At 41.2% G+C, this 23,213-nt stretch overlaps 1 protein-coding gene across 1 annotated transcript in view; it reads left to right on the top strand.

Moving 5' to 3' along the window:
• Positions 1–23,213, top strand: part of LOC133562895 (paired box protein Pax-6-like) — a 71,326-nt gene that overhangs the window by 13,691 nt on the left and 34,422 nt on the right. Inside the window, exons 3-5 of the mRNA XM_061916711.1 lie at positions 8,809–8,939; positions 9,198–9,413; positions 16,925–17,087. Coding sequence (XP_061772695.1) covers positions 8,809–8,939; positions 9,198–9,413; positions 16,925–17,087 — 510 coding nt within the window. The remainder of the gene's footprint in view (positions 1–8,808; positions 8,940–9,197; positions 9,414–16,924; positions 17,088–23,213) is intronic.

Here is a 23,213-nt window from a genome sequence, read left to right as displayed (position 1 = left end):
CCTCTCCCTTAGAGATAGGGTGAGAAGCTCTGCCATCCGGGAGGAACTCAAAGTAAAGCCGCTGCTCCTTCACATGGAGAGGAGCCAGATAAGTTGGTTCGGGCATCTGGTCACGATGCCACCCGAACGCCTCCCTAGGGAGGTGTTTAGGGCACGTCAAGCCGGTAGGAGGCCACAGGGAAGACCCAGGACACGTTGGGAAGACTATGTCTCCCGGCTGGCCTGGGAACGCCTCGGGATCCCCCGGGAAGAGCTAGACGAAGTGGCTGGGGAGAGGGAAGTCTGGGCTTCCCTGCTTAGGCTGCTGCCCCCGCGACCCGACCTCGGATAAGCGGAAGATGATGGATGGATGGATGGACTTAAAAATGCATGCATTTATTTGTATTCAGTGTTAAAAAATATTATATGGCTCTCACGGAAATACACTTTGAAATATCTGGCTTTCATGGCTGTCTAAGCCAAAAAGGTTCCCGACCCCTATGCTCCAGCATCAAACTTGTGCGATCGTGGTATGCAAGCTCTACTTTGCAATGTTTTCCTTCCATTTTAGTGTGAAGCGTTCCCACAGCTTAAACAACTTTTGTCGCTTCTTAATTCCCTCGTTTTGTTATGACTCTTGTCCACTGCTTTCTGCGGCGTCTGCCATTGCGAGTTATGTCAGCGAAAAAGTTTCCTAAACTCAAGCGTATTTAAAAGAAAGGTGTTGTGCAGTGCAGGGGGGCGTATGATCTGTGACGTAAACATGCTGTGCAACACCTAAACAATCCACACAAACACAGAGAGTTTCAAAAACACATATTCGGGATTAAAAAAAATCTCCATCCACACAAGTGTAGTATCAAAACTGACTATATCAGGGGTGCCCACACTTTTTCTGCAGGCGAGCTACTTTTCAATTGACCAACTCGAGGGGATCTACCTCATTTATATATATCATTTATATTTATTTATTTATGAAAGAGACATTTTTGTAAACAAGTTAAATGTGTTTAATGATAATACAAGCATGTGTAACACATATAGATGTCTTTCTTTCACAAAGACAAGAATATAAGTTGGTGTATTACCTGATTCTGATGACTTGCATTGATTGGAATCAGACAGTAATGATGATAACGCCCACATTTTCAAATGGAGGAGAAAAAAAGTTGTCCTTTCTGTACAATACCACATGAAAGTGGTTGGTTTTTGGCATCTAATTCATCCAGCTTCCATACACTTTACAAGAAAGACATTGGCGGCAAATTCCGTAGCTTGCTTTATTGACATTCACGGCACCCGAGGGTCTTGTGAGATGACGCTGGCTGCTGCCAGTTCATTATTATGAAAAAATGACAGAGGAAGGCGAGAAACACTTTTTATTTCAACAGACTTTTGCGCCGTCCCTTCCGTCAAAACTCTAAAGGCCGACTGCACATTTCCTATCTTCACAATAAAAGCCCTGCTTCATGCTGCCTGCGCTAACAAAATAAGAGTCTCGGAAAGCTGGCGTGCACAAGTGATGTGCACGCCAGCTTTCTGAGGGATCGCTTGTGCACGCCAGTTTTCCGAGACTCTGTATTTTGTTAGTGCAGGCAGCATGAAGCAGGGCTTTTATTGTGAAGATAGGAAATGTGCAGTCGGCCTTTAGAGTTTTGACGGAAGGTACGGCGCGAGAGTCTGTTGAAATAAAAAGTGTTTTTCGCCTTCCTCTCGGTCATATTTTCATAATAATGATCTTGCAGCAGCCAGCATCATCTCACAAGACCCTCCGGTACCGTGAATGTCATTTAAGTGACGTCTTGGTGAAGATTGATGATCACTCATTTTTAGGTCTATTTTTTTTTAAAAGCCTGGCTGGAGATCGACTGACACACCCCCCGCGGTCGACTGGTAGCTCGCGATCGACGTAATGGGCACCCCTGATCTATATCTACACACAAATGCATACACTTGCTGTCATGCATATTTTGCCCAATCAGAAGCCTAAAAAAAGGACCAATATCTGACTTGGTGCAGCATTACACCTCCTATTGTGTTTAGTTTGATCGACTTTAGATGTACAATGACATGTACATTATCTTTAAAATCTGCCTGCATGTACATACAGAATCCTGGAAATATTATTAAAAAGTGAAATCACGCCTGTGCTGCTGAAACCCAACACTCATATAATTATAACGTGTTCAGCAACATGGTGATGTTTTACATGTGCAGTGAAGTATACATTATATCTAAAATTAGAGCGCAATAACGAAACCCTTTTGCATCTTTAAGTACTTATATAAGGTGCACAGACGTGCGTGCAACGCTGCGAAACTCTTGTGGAATTATAAAGCATTTCATCATCAATATAGTGATATGGTACATGTGTAAGGAAGTGTATATTGTCTTTAACATCAGTACACACTACAAGGAGGACGCTATTTTTTTTAGTTGCTTGGTTGCTTTTTACGCACGAGCGAGTTGGCGCCCGACTCTATCTACAAAATGGATGCAAGACACGAAAGTTAACTTCATGATTTATTGTTAAATAAGGACTAAAAACATGAAATAATGTTGTAACCTTTCTTATGACACAGAGCAAAAGGTATTGCTTGTCAATGGGAATATGTTACATTTTGAGGAAAACATAGCAACAGTTTTAGTGACATCGAGTTTTAAGTAACACTGATATAAACAATTTGTATATATATATATATATATATATATGTAGGTGTGGGAAAAAATCACAAGACTACTTCATCTCTACAGATCTGTTTCATGAGGGGTTCCCTCAATCATCAGGAGATTTCCTGATGATTGAGGGAACCCCTCATGAAACAGATCTGTAGAGATAAAGTAGTCTTGTGATTTTTTCCCACACCTACATATTGCGCTCTACCACGGTATCGAGCACTATTCTCCGGATAATCCAATCAAGACATATATATATATATATATATATATATATATATACATCCGTTTTCTACCGCTTATTCCCTTTGGGGTCGCGGGGGGCGCTGGTGTCTATCTCAGCTAAAATCAGGCAGAAGGCGGCATACACCCTGGACAAGTCGCCACCTCATCGCAGGGCCAACACAGATAGACAGACAACATTCACACTCACATTTACACACTAGGGCCAATATATGTATGTATATACATATATATATTATGTGTATATATATACATATATATATATATATATATATATATATATATATATATATATATATATATATGTATATATATATATATATATATATATATATATATATATATATATATATATATATATATATATGTATATACATCCATCCATTTTCTACCGCTTATTTTCCCTTTTGGGGTCGTGGGGGGCGCTGGCGCCTATCTCAGCTACAATCGGGCGGAAGGCGGGGTACACCCTGGACAAGTCGCCACCTCATCGCAGGGCCAACACAGATAGACAGACAACATTCACACTCACATTCACACACTAGGGCCAATTTAGTGTTGCCAATCAACCTATCCCCAGGTGCATGTCTTTGGAGGTGGTTTAAATATATATATATATATATATATATATATATATATATATATATATATATATATATATATATATATGCATGTATGTATGTATATATATATATATGTATATATATTTATATATGTATGTATATATATATATGTATGTATATATATATATATATATATATATATATGTATATATATAGATATATATATATATATATATATATATATGTATACGCAATATTTAGACCCAAATGCAATTTTATTGTCAAAATAATATATATATATATATGTATATATATATAATGTATGTATATATATATATATATATATATATATATATATATATATATGCATGTATGTATGTATATATATATATATGTATATATATTTATATATGTATGTATATATATATATATATATGTATGTATATATATATGTATGTATATATATATATATATATATATATATATGTATATATATACATATATATATATATATATATGTATACGCAATATTTAGACCCAAATGCAATTTTATTGTCAAAATAATATATATATATATATATGTATATATATATAATGTATATATATATATATATATATATATATATATATATATATATATATATATATATATATATATATATATATATATATTATTTTGACAATAAAATTGCATTTGGGTCTAAATATTGTGTGTCTTTTTTAAAGTTACTGTAAGTGACACAAGAACATAGTTTACTGTGATTAATCACGATTATCACAACTTAAAAGTTTGATCAATCTAATTAAACAAATAAACTGACAGAAATAATATCTTGTGAGAATTGTGTTGAATCAAAAATAAATTTTGAATTGAATAAGTGACATACATTTACGTAAAATATTTTTCAAAATGTCTTTATATATATATATACATATATATATATATATATATATATATATATATAAAGACATTTTGAAAAATATTTTACGTAAATGTATGTCACTTATTTAACAGTTTTATCTAAAGTCACAACAGGGTTTGTTTTGAAGTGAAATTTGTCACAGAGTACACTAGTCAGTCTCTTTACTCATCGTCTGCATTGACCTGATCATCGACTGTATAACAACATCCGCGGTCAACGTAAAGGCGCATTTATGAAATCAATAAAATAAATAAATGGGATGATTAATATGTATATGTACATAATGAATGCCAAATATTTTTGTGATTTATCACATGAATTAACAAATTAATTTTGACAGCCCTATTTATTTTGTATATCCATTATAATTAAATATTTCCAAAAGAGGTTGCTAGTTACAAAAGCTGCTGATGTTTGTGTGTACATGCAACGAGTATTCACAGATTTTTTTTAAAATGTATTTTTAAAGTGGTTCTTGAAAATGTTAATTGTGCATTTTGAACAGTGGAGCCTGACTATACTTTCAAGCACTTTCAATCAGGAATACTTGCTTGGTTGCCATAAAAATTGCAACATTAAACAAAGGCAGTCCGAACGAGTCCGAGTGCTTGTTTGCCTGCTAAGTGCCCGCGCCGGTGCTGAGTCTGCAACGGGACATTATGCCATGAGCAACAAAGGTATCCAAATATGGTACCGTTTGGTTTTTTTATGAATCTCTACCCGGTAGTATTGACAGGATTTGATAGGTAACTATTAACTACAAAAGTATCAAATTCAGTAAGACTAATTGAAAGTTTGGACATCACTGTTTGAGAGGAATGAACAATGTTCTTCTGTTGTATTCAAATTGTGATCTGTTGGACACAATTAACTGTACCTTTAAATACATGACTGAGATGACTGAGTGTGGACGTTGTTGTGTGTTCTGTTTGATTGTGTGGCATATTAATTAATGGCCTTTGTGGAGCTCTCTAAATCTGCAATATGTTTCCCTCCACTGAGCCATTAACAGACAATAGACAATTGCATGGTAAATCCCTTCTTAACCTGCCCTGTGTCACATGTTCACACTGTGTTGCAGAGCAGCAGACAAACAAATAGGTTGTAAGTTCACTTAATAAAGTCAACAATACAGGCCTGGGTGTGGAAATGCAAGGGTTTTATGTCTTTTCACAATGTAGAAAAAGGTTGGATTTGCTATTGTAGTTTGATCAAATACAATCAAACCTATGTATATATAAAATATGCGGTGGTACTTTGGCTTACGGGTTTAATTTGTTCTGCGACAGCTCATATCTCAAAATACTTGTATCACAAATTAGTCTTCCCCATTTAAATGAATTGAAATCAATTTAATATGTGCTGGGCTCCCCCAAAAAATGCAATGTAACACACTTTAAAATAAAATAAAAAGAGCTTCATGATAAGAAATATTGTATGAAAAACAATACAATAGAGCAGGGGTGCCCATTACGTCGATCGCGAGCTACCAGTCGACCGCGGGGGGTGTGTCAGTCGATCTCAGGCCAGGCTTTTAAAAAAAATAGACCTAAAAATTAGTGATCATCAATCTTCACCAAGACGTCACTTAAATTACATTCACGGTACCGGAGGGTCTTGTGAGATGACGCCGGCTGCTGCAAGATCATTATTATGAAAATATGACCGAGAGGAAGGCGAGAAACACTTTTTATTTCAACAGACTCTCGCGCCGTACCTTCCGTCAAAACTCTAAAGGCCGACTGCACATTTCCTATCTTCACAATAAAAGCCCTGCTTCATGCTGCCTGCGCTAACTAAATACAGAGTCTCGGAAAACTGGCGTGCACAAGCGATCCCTCAGAAAGATGGCGTGCACATCACTTGTGCACGCCATCTTTCTGAGACTCTTATTTTGTGTGGGCACCCCTGCAATAGAGTGTACTGCAAACAAGCAAAGTAGTTTTACGAGGGAATGTAATAATAATGTACAGTATTTACATTATACAGTCTATGGAAAGTGGGCAGCACGGTGGTAGAGGAGTTAGTGCGTTTGCCTCACAGTACGAAGGTCCTGAGTAGTTCTGGGTTCAATCCCGGGCACGGGATCTTTGTGTGTGGAGTTTGCATGTCCTCCCCATGACCGGCTTTCTCCCACCTCCAAAGACATGCACCTGGGGATAAGTTGATTGGCAACACTAAATTGGGCCTAGTGTGTGAATGTGAGTGTGAATGTTGTCTGTCTATCTGTGTTGGCCCTGCGATGAGGTGGTGACTTGTCCAGGGTGTGAGATAGGCACCAGCGCCCCCCGTGACCCCAGAGGGAATAAGCAATAGAAAATGGATGGATGGATGGAGTATATGGAAAGTGAACTTCTACGGCAGGGGTGCCCACACTTTTTCTGCAGGCGAGCTACTTTTCAATTGACCAACTCGAGGGGATCTACCTCATTTATATATATCATTTATATTTATTTATTTCCGAAAGAGACATTTTTGTAAACAAGTTAAATGTGTTTAATGATAATACAAGCATGTGTAACACATACAGATGTCTTTCTTTCACAAAGACAAGAATATAAGTTGGTGTATTACCTGATTCTGATGACTTGCATTGATTGGAATCAGACAGTAATGATGATAACGCCCACATTTTCAAATGGAGGAAAAAAAAGTTGTCCTTTCTGTCCAATACCACATGAAAGTGGTTGGTTTTTGGCATCTAATTCATCCAGCTTCCATACACTTTACAAGAAAAACATTGGCGGCAAATTCCGTAGCTTGCTTGATTGACATTCACGGCACCCGAGGGTCTTGTGAGATGACGCTGGCTGCTGCCAGTTCATTATTATGAAAAAATGACGAAGAGGAAGGCGAGAAACACTTTTTATTTCAACAGACTTTCGCGCCGTCCCTTCCGTCAAAACTCTAAAGGCCGACTGCACATTTCCTATCTTCACAATAAAAGCCCTGCTTCATGCTGCCTGCGCTAACTAAATATGAGTCTCGGAAAGTTGGCGTGCACAAGTGATGTGCACGCCAGCTTTCTGAGGGATCGCTTGTGCACGCCAGTTTTCCGAGACTCTGTATTTAGTTAGCGCAGGAAGCATGAAGCAGGGCTTTTATTGTGAAGATAGGAAATGTGCAGTCGGCCTTTAGAGTTTTGACGGAAGGTACGGCGCGAGAGTCTGTTGAAATAAAAAGTGTTTCTCGCCTTCCTCTCGGTCATATTTTCATAATAATGATCTTGCAGCAGCCAGCGTCATCTCACAAGACCCTCCGGTACCGTGAATGTCATTTAAGTGACGTCTTGGTGAAGATTGATGATCACTAATTTTTAGGTCTATTTTTTTTAAAAGCCTGACTGGAGATCGAGTGACACACCCCCCGCGGTCGACTGGTAGCTCGCGATCGACGTAATGGGCACCCCTGTTCTACGGTATATTGTTCAAGCGACTTCTCTGTCAAACACACCATCAGCAGCTTATGCATATTTTTAATGGATAAACATTATCTGCTTCAATATGGTACAGTAGCAGTGCTACCCTTGGTCATTGTTTTATGATGTATTTATTTTATTCAAAGGATATCAAACACAGCAGCGCCCTTCACAATCACTTTCTTCCTTCCAATGGTTGAAAAATAAATTTACAGTGTTCACTATATTTCACTTCTTTCCACATGTTTTAATTTTATAGCCTTATTCCAAAATGGAATTAATTAATCGAGTATTCACAGCCTTTGCTCAATACTTTGTTGATGCACCATTGGCAATTACAGCCTCAAGTATTTTTTTAATACGATGCCACAAGCTTGGCACACTTATCTTGGGGCACTTTTGTCCATTCTTCTTGCAGCACCTCTCAAGCTCCATCAGGTTGGATGAAAACATTTTAAACATACATGATGTATGAAGGAATGATTGTAATTGGCATGTTCATTGGTTAGGTCGAGTCAAAGGCAATAACTGCCCTTTTTGTCGGATTGGAGCTTTGTACAGGTGTCTTACATTTTGTAAATGTCTGTATTATTTCATAACTTTGTATTTTTAAACAAAAAAATAAATAAAATCTAACTTTTACTTTTTATTTTTATTTTTTAGATTTAATCAATCAATGTCAATCAATGTTTATTTATATAGCCCCAAATCACAAATGTCTCAAAGGACTGCACAAATCATTACTTCTACAACATCCTCGGAAGAACCCACAAAAGGGCAAGGAAAACTCACACCCAGTGGGACGCCAGTGACAATGCTGACTATGAGAAACCTTGGAGAGGACCTCAGATTAAAAACGTTTCATATTTTGTTAATTTGTTTTAGTATGAGTGCTTTATTTAACAGTTCATACTTTCATCCGGCTTTTGCTCCTGTATAATTCAGTAATTCTAATATTTGTATTTGCTCGTTGACAGCTTATTTTGTTTTTGTTTTGTGAGTGTAGGTCACAGTGGGGTAAACCAACTTGGAGGTGTGTTTGTGAATGGGAGACCATTGCCTGATTCCACCAGGCAGAAGATAGTAGAACTGGCTCACAGTGGAGCTCGACCATGTGATATATCCAGAATTCTACAGGTACAGCCTGGGTACAGCATTAACAGTCATTAGAAGCACAATCTGCTAAATCAACATTTTATTTTGGGTCACAGCTTGCATAGAAAACTTACAGTATTTGCTCTGTTTTTATTGAATTGCTCTACTGTCCACATTCTATTACCTACCAAGCGACATGCAGACGCTTTAACCACTGTCACAGTCAAATTGGATTCATAGTTTACAAAAAAATCCAACTTACATTTTCCTTTTTTAAGTTTGTATTTCTTTTGTTTTCAGGTGTCCAATGGCTGTGTGAGTAAGATTTTAGGCAGGTATTACGAGACAGGTTCGATTCGTCCTCGGGCAATTGGAGGAAGTAAACCTAGGGTCGCCACTCCAGAAGTTGTCTGCAAAATCGCTCTGTACAAGAGAGAGTGTCCATCGATCTTCGCTTGGGAGATCAGAGACAGGCTGTTGGCGGAGGGAGCCTGCACTAATGACAATATCCCCAGTGTAAGCTTTCATTTTTGCATCTTGATTTAAAACAAAACAGAAGTCCAATGTCAATCAATCAATCAATCAACGTTTACTTATATAGCCCTAAATCACTAGTGTCTCAAAGGGCTGCACGAACCACAACACAAACCACTACGACATCCTCGGTAGGCCCACATAAGGGCAAGGAAAACTCACACCCAGTAGGACGTCGGTGACAATGATGACTATGAGAACCTTGGAGAGGAGGAAAGCAATGGATGTCTAGCGGGTCTAACATGATACTGTGAAAGTTCAATCCATAATGGATCCAACACAGTCGCGAGAGTCCAGTCCAAAGCGGATCCAACACAGCAGCGAGAGTCCCGTTCACAGCGCAGCCAGCAGGAAACCATCCCAAGCGGAGGCGGATCAGCAGCGCAGAGATGTCCCCAGCCGATACACAGGCGAGCAGTACATGGCCACCGGATCGGACCGGACCCCCTCCACAAGCGAGAGTGGGACATAGGAGAAAAAGAAAAGAAACGGCAGATCAACTGGTCTAAAAAAGGAGTCTATTTAAAGGCTAGAGTATACAAATGAGTTTTAAGGTGAGACTTAAATGCTTCTACTGAGGTTGCATCTCAAACTTTTACCGGGAGGGCATTCCAGAGTACTGGAGCCCGAAATGAAAACGCTCTATAGCCCGCAGACTTTTTTTGGGCTTTGGGAATCACTAATAAGCTGGAGTCCTTTGAACGCAGATTTCTTGCCGGGACATATGGTACAATACAATCGGCAAGATAGGCTGGTGCTAGACCGTGTAGTACTTTATACGTAAGTAGTAAAACCTTAAAGTCACATCTTAAGTGCACAGGAAGCCAGTGCAGGTGAGCCAGTACAGGCGTAATGTGATCAAACTTTCTTGTTCTTGTCAAAAGTCTAGCAGCCGCATTTTGTACCAACTGTAATCTTTTAATGCTAGACATAGGGAGACCCAAAAATAATACGTTACAGTAATCGAGATGAGACGTAACAAACGCATGGATAATGATCTCAGCGTCATTAGTGGACAGAATGGAGCGAATTTTAGCGATATTACGGAGATGAAAGAAGGCCGTTTTAGTAAAGCTTTTAATGTGTGCCTCAAAGGAGAGAGTTGGGTCGAAGATAATACCCAGATTCTTTACCGAGTCGCCTTGTTTAATTGTTTGGTTGTCAAATGTTAGAGTTGTATTATTAAATAGAGGTCGGTGTCTAGCAGGACCGATAATCAGCATTTCCGTTTTTTTGGCGTTGAGTTGCAAAAAGTTAGCGGACATCCATTGTTTAATTACATTAAGACACGCCTCCAGCTGACTACAATCCGGCGTGTTGGTCAGCTTTAGGGGCATGTAGAGTTGGGTGTCATCAGCATAACAGTGAAAGCTAACACCGTATTTGCGTATGATGTCAAACCTTTGTCATTAATTACAGTAGAAAGTGAAAATATATTTTTAGTTACATTTCCTGTGCATTACAATGACTTAAAATATAAACATGTTGTGGCATACATTTGTGTGGATCATAACACTGTGGCAGTGTTTTAAATCAGACGTACAGTGCCAAAAGAAGAAATCCCATACCAGGATACTGAATATTAGGAGTGTAACGTTACAACATAACCACAGTGTACCTCGGTTTTAAAAGTTTGGTGAGTTTTGCAAATCATAATTCAGTGATACCTTCTGAAATATGTTTAATGGTTTTTTGACACTGCTTGTACTTTAAAAAACGTTTATTGTGAAATGGTGTCGCCAAATGAAATCAATTGAAATCAATTTAGTGGGGCTTAATCCCCCAAAACAGCTCAATTTCAACATATAACATGCCTTTTAAAAAAGTAAAGCAAGCTTTTAGATACAAATATTGTATTAAAAACAATACGATAGAATGTAGTACAAACCACTACGGTAGTTGTATAAAGTAATACAATAATGATGTACAGTATTTAACTTGGAGGGTGGAAAAAATATTATGGTATCTGCTTCCAGCTGCTACTCCACATTTAATGGATAACTGTCTGCTGTTTGGATGTTATTTTAACATTTTTGGCTGGCGTAGTCAACTCATTCTGCTTCAGTATGGTGCAGTTTAAAGGGGAACATTATCACAATTTCAAAAGGGTTAAAAACAATAAAAATCAGTTCCCAGTGGATTGTTTTATTTTTCAAAGTTTTTTTCAAAGTTTTACACCTCCCGGAATATCCCTAAAAAAAGCTTTAAAGTTCTTGATTTTCGCTATTTGCGATGCGACTGCCCATTTCCCTGTGACGTCATACAGTGCTGCCAATACAAACAACATGGCGGTTACCACAGCAAGATATTACGACATTAGCTTGGATTCAGACTCGGATTTCAGCGGTTTAAGCGATTCAACAGATTACGCATGTATTGAAACAGATGGTCGGAGTATGGAGGCAGATAGCGAAAACGAAATTGAAGAAGAAACTGAAGCTATTGAGCGAATAGCTATTGACGCTATTCGGCCATAGCCTGGGTGTACCTAATGAAGTGGCCCATAGCATGGCTGCCTTATTAGCATCGCCGATAAAATGTGCGGACCAAAAGTTCAGGACTTTCGCATCTTGTGACACTGGAGCAACTTAAATATGTCGTTTGGTAAGTGTTTGTTTCGCATTAAATGTAGGTATCTAGTTTCAAATGTACATACAGCCAGCGTAAATAGCATGTTAGCATCGATTAGCGTAGCATGATAGCATCAATTAGCTGGCAGTCATGCTGCAACCAAATATGTCTGATTAGCACATAAGTCAATAACATCAACAAAACTCACCTTTGTGATTTAGTTGACTTAATCGTTGCAAATGCATCTGCAGGTTATCCATACATCTCTGTGCCATGTCTGTCTTAGCATCGCCGGTAAAATGTGGAGACACTCTGGCACATTCAATGGGGGTCTGGCGGCAGACACTTTCGCATCTTCGGGCCAGTGGTGCAACTTGAATCCCTCCCTGTTAGTGTTGTTACACCCTCCGACAACACACCGACGAGGCATGATGTCTCCAAGGGTCCAAAAAATAGTCGAAAAAACAGAAAATAACAGAGCTGAGACCCCGTGTTTGTAATGTGTTGAAAATGAAAATGGCGGGTGTGTTACTTCGGTGACGTCACGTTCTGACGTCATTGCTACAAGACCGATAAACAGAAAGGCGTTTAATTCGCCAAAATTCACCCATTTAGAGTTCGGAAATCGGTTAAAAAAATACATGGTCTTTTTTCTGCAACGTCAAGGTATATATTGACGCTTGCAGAGGTTTGGTGATAATGTTCCCCTTTAATTGTGTAATGCACCAGACTACTACACCTAGTTAGCTACATGTTTGGCCATTTTAATGATGATGTATTTGTTAAATGTCATTAATATCATCCACCTATTCTCAGCACTGTCCTTCAAACTCACTTTTTTCCTTTCCATCCATCCATCCATCCATCATCTTCCGCTTATCCGAGGTCGGGTCGCGGGGGCAACAGCCTAAGTAGGGAAACCAAGACTTCCCTCTCCCCAGCCACTTCGTCTAGCTCTTCCCGGGGGATCCCGAGGCGCTCCCAGGCCAGCCGGGAGACATAGTCTTCCCAAGGTGTCCTGGGTCTTCCCCGTGGCCTCCTACCGGTTGGACGTGCCCTAAACACCTCCCTAGGGAGGCGTTCGGGTGGCATCCTGACCAGATGCCCGAACCACCTCATCTGGCTCCTCTCGATGTGGAGGAGCAGCGGCTTTACTTTGAGTTCATCCCGGATGGCAGAGCTTCTCACCCTATCTCTAAGGGAGAGCCCCGCCACACGGCGGAGGAAAGTCATTTCGGCCGCTTGTACCCATGATATTATCCTTTCGGTCATGACCCAAAGCTCATGACCATAGGTGAGGATGGGAACGTAGATCGACCGGTAAATTGAGAGCTTTGCCTTCCGGCTCAGCTCCTTCTTCACCACAACGGATCGGTACAACGTCCGCATTACTGAAGACGCCGCACCGATCCGCCTGTCGATCTCACGATCCACTCTTCCCTCACTTGTGAACAAGACTCCTAGGTACTTGAACTCCTCCACTTGGGGCAGGGTCTCCTCCCCAACACATCATCTGCAAAAAGCAGAGACCTAATCCTGCGGTCACCAAACCGGAACCCCTCAACGCCTTGACTGCGCCTAGAAATTCTGTCCATAAAAGTTATGAACAGAATCGGTGACAAAGGACAGCCTTGGCGGAGTCCAACCCTCACTGGAAATGTGTTCGACTTACTGCCGGCAATGCGGACCAAGCTCTGGCACGGATCGTACAGGGAACGGACCGCCACAATAAGACCTTTCCATATTTGAAAAAACAAAGTTATATCAATCCCTAGCTATAATCTACTGTAATTCTATCAAATCAGACCAGATGCTTCAACAAATCTTACGGTGTTCACTGTGAGAATTTACTATGCCAACGAGTGGTGGGAAGGCTCATAACCCGGATTGTTGACCTTAAAAGAAAGCACAACAGTTAGTCAAAAGACAGGTAGTATTCCTAAGAACACGCAAGCTTGGGAACTCGTATCCCGAGGTACAATCCCGATGTTTAAACAGTTTTAAATGAATTTGAAAGACATGAAACATGAAATAACTACATACTGCTGGCAGGTAACAATCCAGTGTCCACAATTCTTAAACAAAAAAAATGAAAAAAATAATTGCAATTTTTTTTCAAGTAAACTACTGTATTATCTAATAGTTTACAACTAATGATGCAGTCATGTTCAACAGCAACACTTTAAAGGGGAACAGTGTTTCCTTGGGAATTGTGCCTATGGTTCACAATCATTGCGAGAGACAAGAATACGGATGATTTTTCTATTTTTTTAAGTGCATTCTAATTGGTAAATAAGCATAAATAAAAGTATGCTTACAATGGAGCCAATGAGCGGTTTTGTATGCAGATCATAAATGCCTCGGAAAAAAACATCCAAAAACCGTAAACAATACTCCATTTACATTCTGTGATTTAAATAGTAACCAAGTATTAGTGACATTGTTATTATAAGCGCTAACACAGACAGATTAACTATAGTGGCGCTGTGATCACAGAGAGGTAAATAGATTATGCTGTTATGTTGACATCATCGGCTGGTGAGCTGCTTTCTTGCCTCTGAGCTCGTGAAAGTTTATTCTGGATCATAGTTAATGCCTCACACCTTGATGGTGGGAAGATGAAGATGTAGTGCAACACGGAGGTACACTTTGACAGCCTATTTGGACTCGGAAATGGTAAGAAAGACACAAAAAAATCTGCATGGTTCCACCGCTTTTTTCTTGGTGTCATTCTTCATCTGAACGGGATTATATGAACATCCTCACATCCCAGTTGACATTGTACAGTCAGTGATGTTTTATTTCACTTGTTGGCTCTAAGGAAGTCTGCAGTGAGTAGTAATCAGTGATGTTGTCAAAGGAAAAGTGAACGTTGTGATGCGTTTTTTAATTTAATGCGCCGCGGAATGCTTGAAATCATCAAAATATGCAAATATGACATGAATGTGCCTCTTACTACATTAGATATATTTACAGCATGTATATACAACCTTGATGGAGGTTTTTAATGTTTTTTTAAGGGCTTTATAGGCAGAATAGAGCAACCCAAGAGACTCGACTGACCTTTGATCGCATTTATTTACTAGAAAAAAGCATTAAAAACAATGTGGGGACAAGAGGAGGACAAGACAACAACAACATATATACATATATGTATATAACCTCGGATTCAGGAGGAACAGTGTGGTTTTCGTCCTGGTCGCAGAACTGTGGACCAGCTCTATACTCTCGGCAGGGTTCTTGAGGGTGCATGGGAGTTTGCCCAACCAGTCTATATGTGCTTTGTGGACTTGGAGAAGGCATTCGACCGTGTCCCTCGGGAAGTCCTGTGGGGAGTGCTCAGAGAGTATGGGGTATCGGACTGTCTTATTGTGGCGGTCCGCTCCCTGTATGATCAGTGTCAGAACTTGGTCCGCATTGCTGGCAGTAAGTCGAACACATTTCCAGTGAGGGTTGGACTCCGCCAAGGCTGTCCTTTGTCACCGATTCTGTTCATAACTTTTATGGACAGAATTTCTAGGCGCAGTCAAGGCGTTGAGGGGTTCCGGTTTGGTGACCGCAGGATTAGGTCTCTGATTTTTGCAGATGATGTGGTCCTGATACCTTCATCTGACCGGGATTTTCAGCTCTCACTGGATCGGTTCGCAGCTGAGTGTGAAGCGACCGGAATGAGAATCAGCACCTCCAAGTCCGAGTCCATGGTTCTCGCCCGGAAAAGGGTGGAGTGCCATCTCCGGGTTGGGGAGGAGCCCCTGCCCCAAGTGGAGGAGTTCAAGTACCTAGGAGTCTTGTTCACGAGTGGGGGAAGAGTGGATTGTGAGATCGACAGGCGGATCGGTGCGGCGTCTTCAGTAATGCGGACGTTGTACCGATCCGTTGTGGTGAAGAAGGAGCTGAGCCGGAAGGCAAAGCTCTCAATTTACCGGTCGATCTACGTTCCCATCCTCACCTATGGTCATGAGCTTTGGGTCATGACCGAAAGGATAAGATCACGGGTACAAGCGGCCGAAATGAGTTTCCTCCGCCGTGTGGCGGGTCTCTCCCTTAGAGATAGGGTGAGAAGCTCTGCCATCCGGGAGGAACTCAAAGTAAAGCCGCTGCTCCTCCACATCGAGAGGAGCCAGATGAGGTGGTTCGGGCATCTGGTCAGGATGCCACCCGAACGCCTCCCTAGGGAGGTGTTTAGGGCACGTCCAACCGGTAGGAAGCCACGGGGAAGACCCAGGACACGTTGGGAAGACTATGTCTCTCGGCTGGCCTGGGAACGCCTCGGGATCCCCCGGGAAGAGCTAGACGAAGTGGCTGGGGAAAGGGAAGTCTGGGTTTCCCTGCTTAGGCTGTTGCCCCCGCGACCCGACCTCGGATAAGCGGAAGAAGATGGATGGATGATGGATGGATATATATATATATGTATATATATATATATACTCTTCTACTCAATGTGGCCACTGTGTCGAAACATTTGCCGACTCCTGCAGAGTAGACATGTAGTGTGAGACCCATGAGCACTTTTAACCGCTCTCCACAGGCAAGCGGCTGCGGATTATATGGAATAAAATCCCTAGAGACAGCTTTTTACCTGAAGCTGTCAGACTGCTGAACGCTAACCGGGTTTCATAGTCCCCATCGGGTTTTTTTTCTGCCCCCAAATTGCTTATTTATCACTGCCTCTTGTAATACTTGCACCAAATTTCATACTGTATATGTGCAAATGTGTATGAGTATGAAAAATTAAGCTCCTTAAATCCGCAGCTGTAAATAATACGAATATCTAAAATTTTTCTTACCAGCATTATAGAAACGAACACAACATTAGTTGAACCTTATAATGAATGCAAAATTACTAACATTTTGATGTAATGTAAATTCCATTTTTGATGTATTAATATGCAGCAAATTTGTGGTTGTTCTTTCCTTATCAGGTTTCCTCTATAAACCGAGTGCTAAGGAACTTGGCCAGTGACAAGACGCAAATAGGAACAGAAGGAAGCGAGGGAATGTTTGAAAAGCTCAAAATGCTTAATGGTCAAGCCACCTGGACGGGGCGAACTGGGTGGTACCCTGGCTCCACACTCATTGCCACTGGTAAGAAATTTATGTATTAGCTTACACTTTGCTAATCCTCCTGTCTGTGTTCTATCTCAATGGCACGAATAGAATGACTTTCTATTTAACTATGTTGACCAAGAATAGTGCAAATAGCTCAAGCTGCACATAGGGCAAATACATACCCCAGTAACAAACACCACTCAGAACCAAGACGACTATGGACACATATATGGTCAAAAGTGAATCTAGTATTTAAGAGTTCTATGAACAGACAGCTATATGTTTCCTGCCATATCTGTCTTTTCATGTCGTACTTGCAATGTATCCTTGTTTTAATATATGTGATGTCACTATCAACGAAAATTAAGAACGGGGACCGGAGGGTGTGATCGTGGGATCACACTCCTCAGCCTTCCCGGTAAGGTTTATTCAGGTGTACTGGAGAGGAGGCTACGCCGGATAGTCGAACCTCGGATTCAGGAGGAACAGTGTGGTTTTCGTCCTGGTCGTGGAACTGTGGACCATCTCTATACTCTCGGCAGGGTTCTTGAGGGTGCATGGGAGTTTGCCCAACCAGTCTACATGTGCTTTGTAGACTTGGAGAAGGCATTCGACCGTGTCCCTCGGGAAGTCCTGTGGGGAGTGCTCAGAGAGTATGGGGTATCGGACTGTCTTGTTGTGGCGGTCCGTTCCCTGTATGATCAGTGTCAGAGCTTGGTCCGCATTGCTGGCAGTAAGTCGGACACGTTTCCAGTGAGGGTTGGACTCCGCCAAGGCTGTCCTTTGTCACCCATTCTGTTCATAACTTTCATGGACAGAATTTTTAGGCGCAGTCAAGGCGTTGAGGGGTTCCGGTTTGGTGACCGCAGGATTAGGTCTCTGCTTTTTGCTGATGATGTGGTCCTGATGGCTTCATCTGACCGGGATCTTCAGGTCTCACTGGATCAGTTTGCAGCCGAGTGTGAAGCGACCGGAATGAGAATCAGCACCTACAAGTCTGAGTCCATGCTTCTCGCCCGGAAAAGGGCGGAGTGCCATCTCCGGGTTGGGGAGGAGCCCCTGCCCCAAGTGGAGGAGTTCAAGTACCTAGGAGTCTTGTTCACGAGTGGGGGAAGAGTGGATCGTGAGATCGACAGGCGGATCGGTGCGGTGTCTTCAGTAATGCGGACGTTGTATCGATCCGTTGTGGTGAAGAAGGAGCTGAGCCGGAAGGCAAAGCTCTCAATTTACCGGTCGATCTACGTTCCCATCCTCACCTATGGTCATGAGTTTTGGGTCATGACCGAAAGGATAAGATCACGGGTACAAGCGGCCGAAATAAGTTTCCTCCGCCGTGTGGCGGGGCTCTCCCTTAGAGATAGGGTGAGAAGCTCTGCCATCCGGGAGGAACTCAAAGTAAAGCCGCTGCTCCTCCACATCGAGAGGAGCCAGATGAGGTGGTTCGGGCATCTGGTCTGGATGCCACCCGAACGCCTCCCTAGGGAGGTGTTTAGGGCACGTCCAACCGGTAGGAGGCCACGGGGAAGACCCAGGACACGTTGGGAAGACTATGTCTCCCGGCTGGCCTGGGAACGCCTCGGGATCCCCCGGGAAGAGCTAGACGAAGTGGCTGGGGAAAGGGAAGTCTGGGTTTCCCTGCTTAGGCTGTTGCCCCCGCGACCCGACCTCGGATAAGCGGAAGAAGATGGATGGATGGATGGACTATCAACGAAAATGCAACAACGACGCGAGCGCGATATAAATTGTCTGGTAACTCCCCCATAACGTATTCCGGTTCCTCATTGTGTCAAGTGTCCTAGCTTTACCCACTATCAGGCCCCAAATATATCATTTATTAGTTTTGGGAATGGTTGGTGCTTGGGTTAGAACCCAGTCACAAGCAGCAAATGGCCACAAAAGGAAGTGCGGCAAGGTTCAAAAGCCCACTTAGTCTCAATTTGAATAGCCCTCCTCCGCCCGTGTTTTTGCCTTTTCTACTTGGTTTTGCGCATTCATGTCAACCAAGAGGTATTGTATTGCTTTGATTTTACTGTCGTCACGTCATGTCAGTTCTTTTTCTCAATGGGTACTAGGCGCTACAGAAAAAATCCCCTTTGCCTGTGTTCTTTTCGGCTGTACGAATCGTTCAAATCCCGAAAAGAATAAACTTTTCTTCAGAGTTCCTCGAGAGGTAATGACAAAGGTCAAAAGAGCGCAAAATTTTACGAAATGATGAAGAGAAAAGCATGCAGTACACACTCCAGTCCAAGAGAGCAGAGTCAAAAAATTAATGAGTTTGCAGTGAACGCTTTGTTGAAAGTTTGTTTGATATACAGTACATGCCAAACATTTGGACACACCTTCTCATTCATTGTTTGTTCTTTATTTTCATGACTATTTACATTGTACGTTGTCACTGAAGGCATCAACACTATCAATGAACACATGTGGAATTATGTAATTGAAAGGTGAAATAACTAAAAAAACATGTTTTATATTGTAGTTTCTTCAAAATAGCCACCCTTTGCTCTGATTACTGCTTTGCACACTCTCAATGAGCTTCAAGAGGTAGTCACTGTGAAGTGTGACTACAGTCACACTTCACAAGTGTGCCTTATCAGGGTTTATTAGTGGAATTTATTGCTTTATCAATGGGGTTGGGACCAGGGGCGTCGCCAGACATATTTCACTGGGGCACGTGCCCCACTGTTGATCTGCAGTGCCCCAGTAAAAATGTCACCAATAAAAAAAAACGCTTCAGAGTTTTAAGTCTACATAACATAGAAAACAGCGCACATACTACATAGTATGGTAATTGATTGCTACTGTATTCATTCCACGAAACAGTGAGCACATGGCTAATTAATATGGTAATTTATTCACGTGTGGATCGACTTCGGTTGAGAGACAGAGAGAAGGGGGGGGGATTCGAACCACTGTGTGAGGTAGGCGACGTTAGCCAACAACAATTTGCTAATTACAATATTTTGATTTTGATTTGACTCAAACTGTAACTCCTAGATGGATTTAAGAAAGTTATTCGCCCGCAGCAGAGAAGAAGCGAGGAATGAGAGATGTAAGTGAAGTCTTAGCTAGCTAGGCAACATCATTGTCTTAAGTTGATGCTAAGTTAGCTAACGTTCTTCCTTGTATCAAGACAAACATATTAATTTGCTGTACGAGCTGTCGGGGGAATTTCCAATCAACATGAAACATAATGTTGGTTATTGTCTGCTGCTTCTGCATCAATGATGATTTGGAGTAAGCATGTGTGAGTTGAGTGCTTCTCAAATGCTTTATCTTCAGGAAGAAAAACATTTTTCCATATCATCAAGTCGTGAGCATAATTTTTAAATCATTCAAGTTTATTTCACAGAAAAAAAGCACAGTGGACTTGTCTTGTTAATCGGTGTGACTTTGACTAAAATAATCTTGTTTTGTCACCAGAAAAATGGCTACAGCTAAAGCATCTGGTTTTGTTTCCAGAAAAAATAGTAACATTTCTGTATTTGTTTTCAGAAAGATGGCTGAAAATATCAGGTTTTGTTGCCCATTTAGATTTAAAAAATATATTTCCATGTCTGTCCTGAGTCCTCCTCCAACTTGTTAGTCGGTTTGCCTTTTGCTAAAATACTCACTAATAGTCACTAGAAAAATGGCTAAAAATATCTGGTTTTGTTGCCACAATTTGATTTTTTTCCTCCCTAAACTTTTCTTTTTTTTCATGCACACATGTGACTGCGACTCACTGAAAATGACACACAATCCACTTTTATGTCAGGAGCCAGCAGTTGGGAACCACTGGTCAACTGTATAACAGTTACTGTAATATTTCCATGTCTGTCCAGAGTGTTCATTGCTCTTCCTTTTTGCTTTTACCAGTAGCAGTTTAGAAGTCTGGAGTAAAAAAGTGCACAAGTAGATCAAATGCATTAGTTAATTTCAGGTGGTTAATCAAAGATCCATACAACATCATCTGATATGATTTCATAGTTTAAAGCACTATTTATGTATTTTTTATGATAAATAAGTGCTAAAAATATTTTTGCTTGCGCGCTTTGCACGCTCAAATGAATTATTTGTGCCCCAGGTGTGCCCCAGTACTGTATTAGGTCTAGTGACGCCCCTGGTTGGGACCGTCAGTCGCGTTTTGAATGAGAAGGTGTGTCCAAACTTCTGGCTTTTGCTGTACTCACAACGTTTATTATTACCCATTTAAAAATATTATCTTGATATTATTTGTATTTCTTAAACACGTGCTAACACATGTTTATGAAATACACCAACTAGGCAGGTCTAAGTAAATAAAAGAAAGCAAATATGAGCAAAACCTAAATGAATTAAGTTTTTACCAAAGGCAACAATCATGAATGAAACTCTCAGGACATGCACAATGGTGACATCAATAGTTGTATTTTTATAAAGACAGGAAAAGAATGTGACTTGTAAACAAGCGCATGCCACAGCAACAAACATGGCAGTAGATTCAAAGTTAAATCATAAAATGCAACCTGACCGGAGCAAAAACGAGGGGAGTCTTGATCGGTTTTGTCGTGTGGAATTTGTCTGCAGCACAATAGTTTGATATGTCTGGGAACATTATCAACATATAATGCTTGATATCTTTTGACACATCTGTTTTTGATAAAGTATAGTTTTTTTTTGCATTACATAGCTTAATTTTTTTGCGCATATTTGCTTTTTGCAGGAAGATTTAAGCCTCTTTTGTACTCAGATAGTTTGCATGCTTTGCAGTAGGCTGGGTTGATCACCACTGCTTTCCACTTTCGAGAAGAAGCCAAATATCAGAATACAAGCAATAATCCGTCAGGTAGGGAGGAAGGACAAAGTACGTCCTTTGAAGCGAAATGAGCTCGCAGACCAGAAACCAAGAGAGGCGTACAAATCTTAGGAATGAGCGTAAATATTGTTTTTCATTACAATGACACTGGTGGTTCAGTGAGACTTCAAACCTTTGCTACTCTATGTAAAAACTGGATTCAAACAAAAATACACAATCAAACACATTTTACATACCGCAAGCTGATGCGATAGCATTTGCATATTTCGCAAAACACCTTATCTTTCAAAAAGTTATTCTTCTAAATAAAGACGGACCAAAAATATACATTAAAAGAGCGACTGCATCTTGAAAGTAAACAAATATTTGTCGCATCTGCCTTATTCACTGCTGGCAAACGGCAAGGGTTGATGACATAGCAAGACTCGATCGACATCCAGATGCATTTAGGCTTATTTGCAATACTTTGCCATGACGCTAGATGCTAGAATGGAGGTTAATTTGTGTCTGTAATACAAAACTTTTTGTTGGAAACTGAATTTATGTAACTGATTTTTTTGCATTAGAATTTTGCAAACTGAATTTTTTTTCCATCAAACTATGCTGACAATTTCATTGAAAATTAATTCATTGTTCTAAAATGATCCATCCATCATCTCCCGCTTATCCGAGGTCGGGTCGCGGGGGCAACAGCCTAAGCAGGGAAACCCAGACTTCCCTCTCCCCAGCCACTTCGTCTAGCTCTTCCCGGGGGATCCCGAGGCGTTCCCAGGCCAGCCGGGAGACATAGTCTTCCCAACGTGTCCTGGGTCTTCCCCGTGGCCTCCTACCGGTTGGACGTGCCCTAAACACCTCCCTAGGGAGGCGTTCGGGTGGCATCCTGACCAGATGCCCAAACCACCTCATCTGGCTCCTCTCGATGTGGCTTTACTTTGAGTTCCTCCCGGATGGCAGAGCTTCTCACCCTATCTCTAAGGGAGAGCCTCACCACACGGCGGAGGAAACTCATTTCGGCCGCTTGTACCCGTGATCTTATCCTTTCGGTCATGACCCAAAGCTCATGACCATAGGTGAGGATGGGAACGTAGATCGACCGGTAAATTGAGAGCTTTGCCTTCCGGCTCAGCTCCTTCTTCACCACAACGGATCGGTACAACGTCCGCATTACCTGTCGATCTCACGATCCACTCTTCCCCCACTCGTGAACAAGACTCCTAGGTACTTGAACTCCTCTACTTGGGGCAGGGTCTCCTCCCCAACCCGGAGTTGGCATTCCACCCTTTTCCGGGCGAGAACCATGGACTTGGACTTGGAGGTGCTGATTCTGTTCTGTTCTAAAATTAATTTTACAAAATTCAGTGCAAAAAAAAAATTGCTGCTTC

This window comes from Nerophis ophidion, linkage group LG12 (genome assembly GCF_033978795.1).
Source record: "Nerophis ophidion isolate RoL-2023_Sa linkage group LG12, RoL_Noph_v1.0, whole genome shotgun sequence".
Classification (NCBI taxonomy): domain Eukaryota; kingdom Metazoa; phylum Chordata; class Actinopteri; order Syngnathiformes; family Syngnathidae; genus Nerophis; species Nerophis ophidion.
The sequence above is the reverse complement of the archived record's forward strand: the minus strand, read 5'-3'. Positions and strand labels throughout refer to the sequence as shown.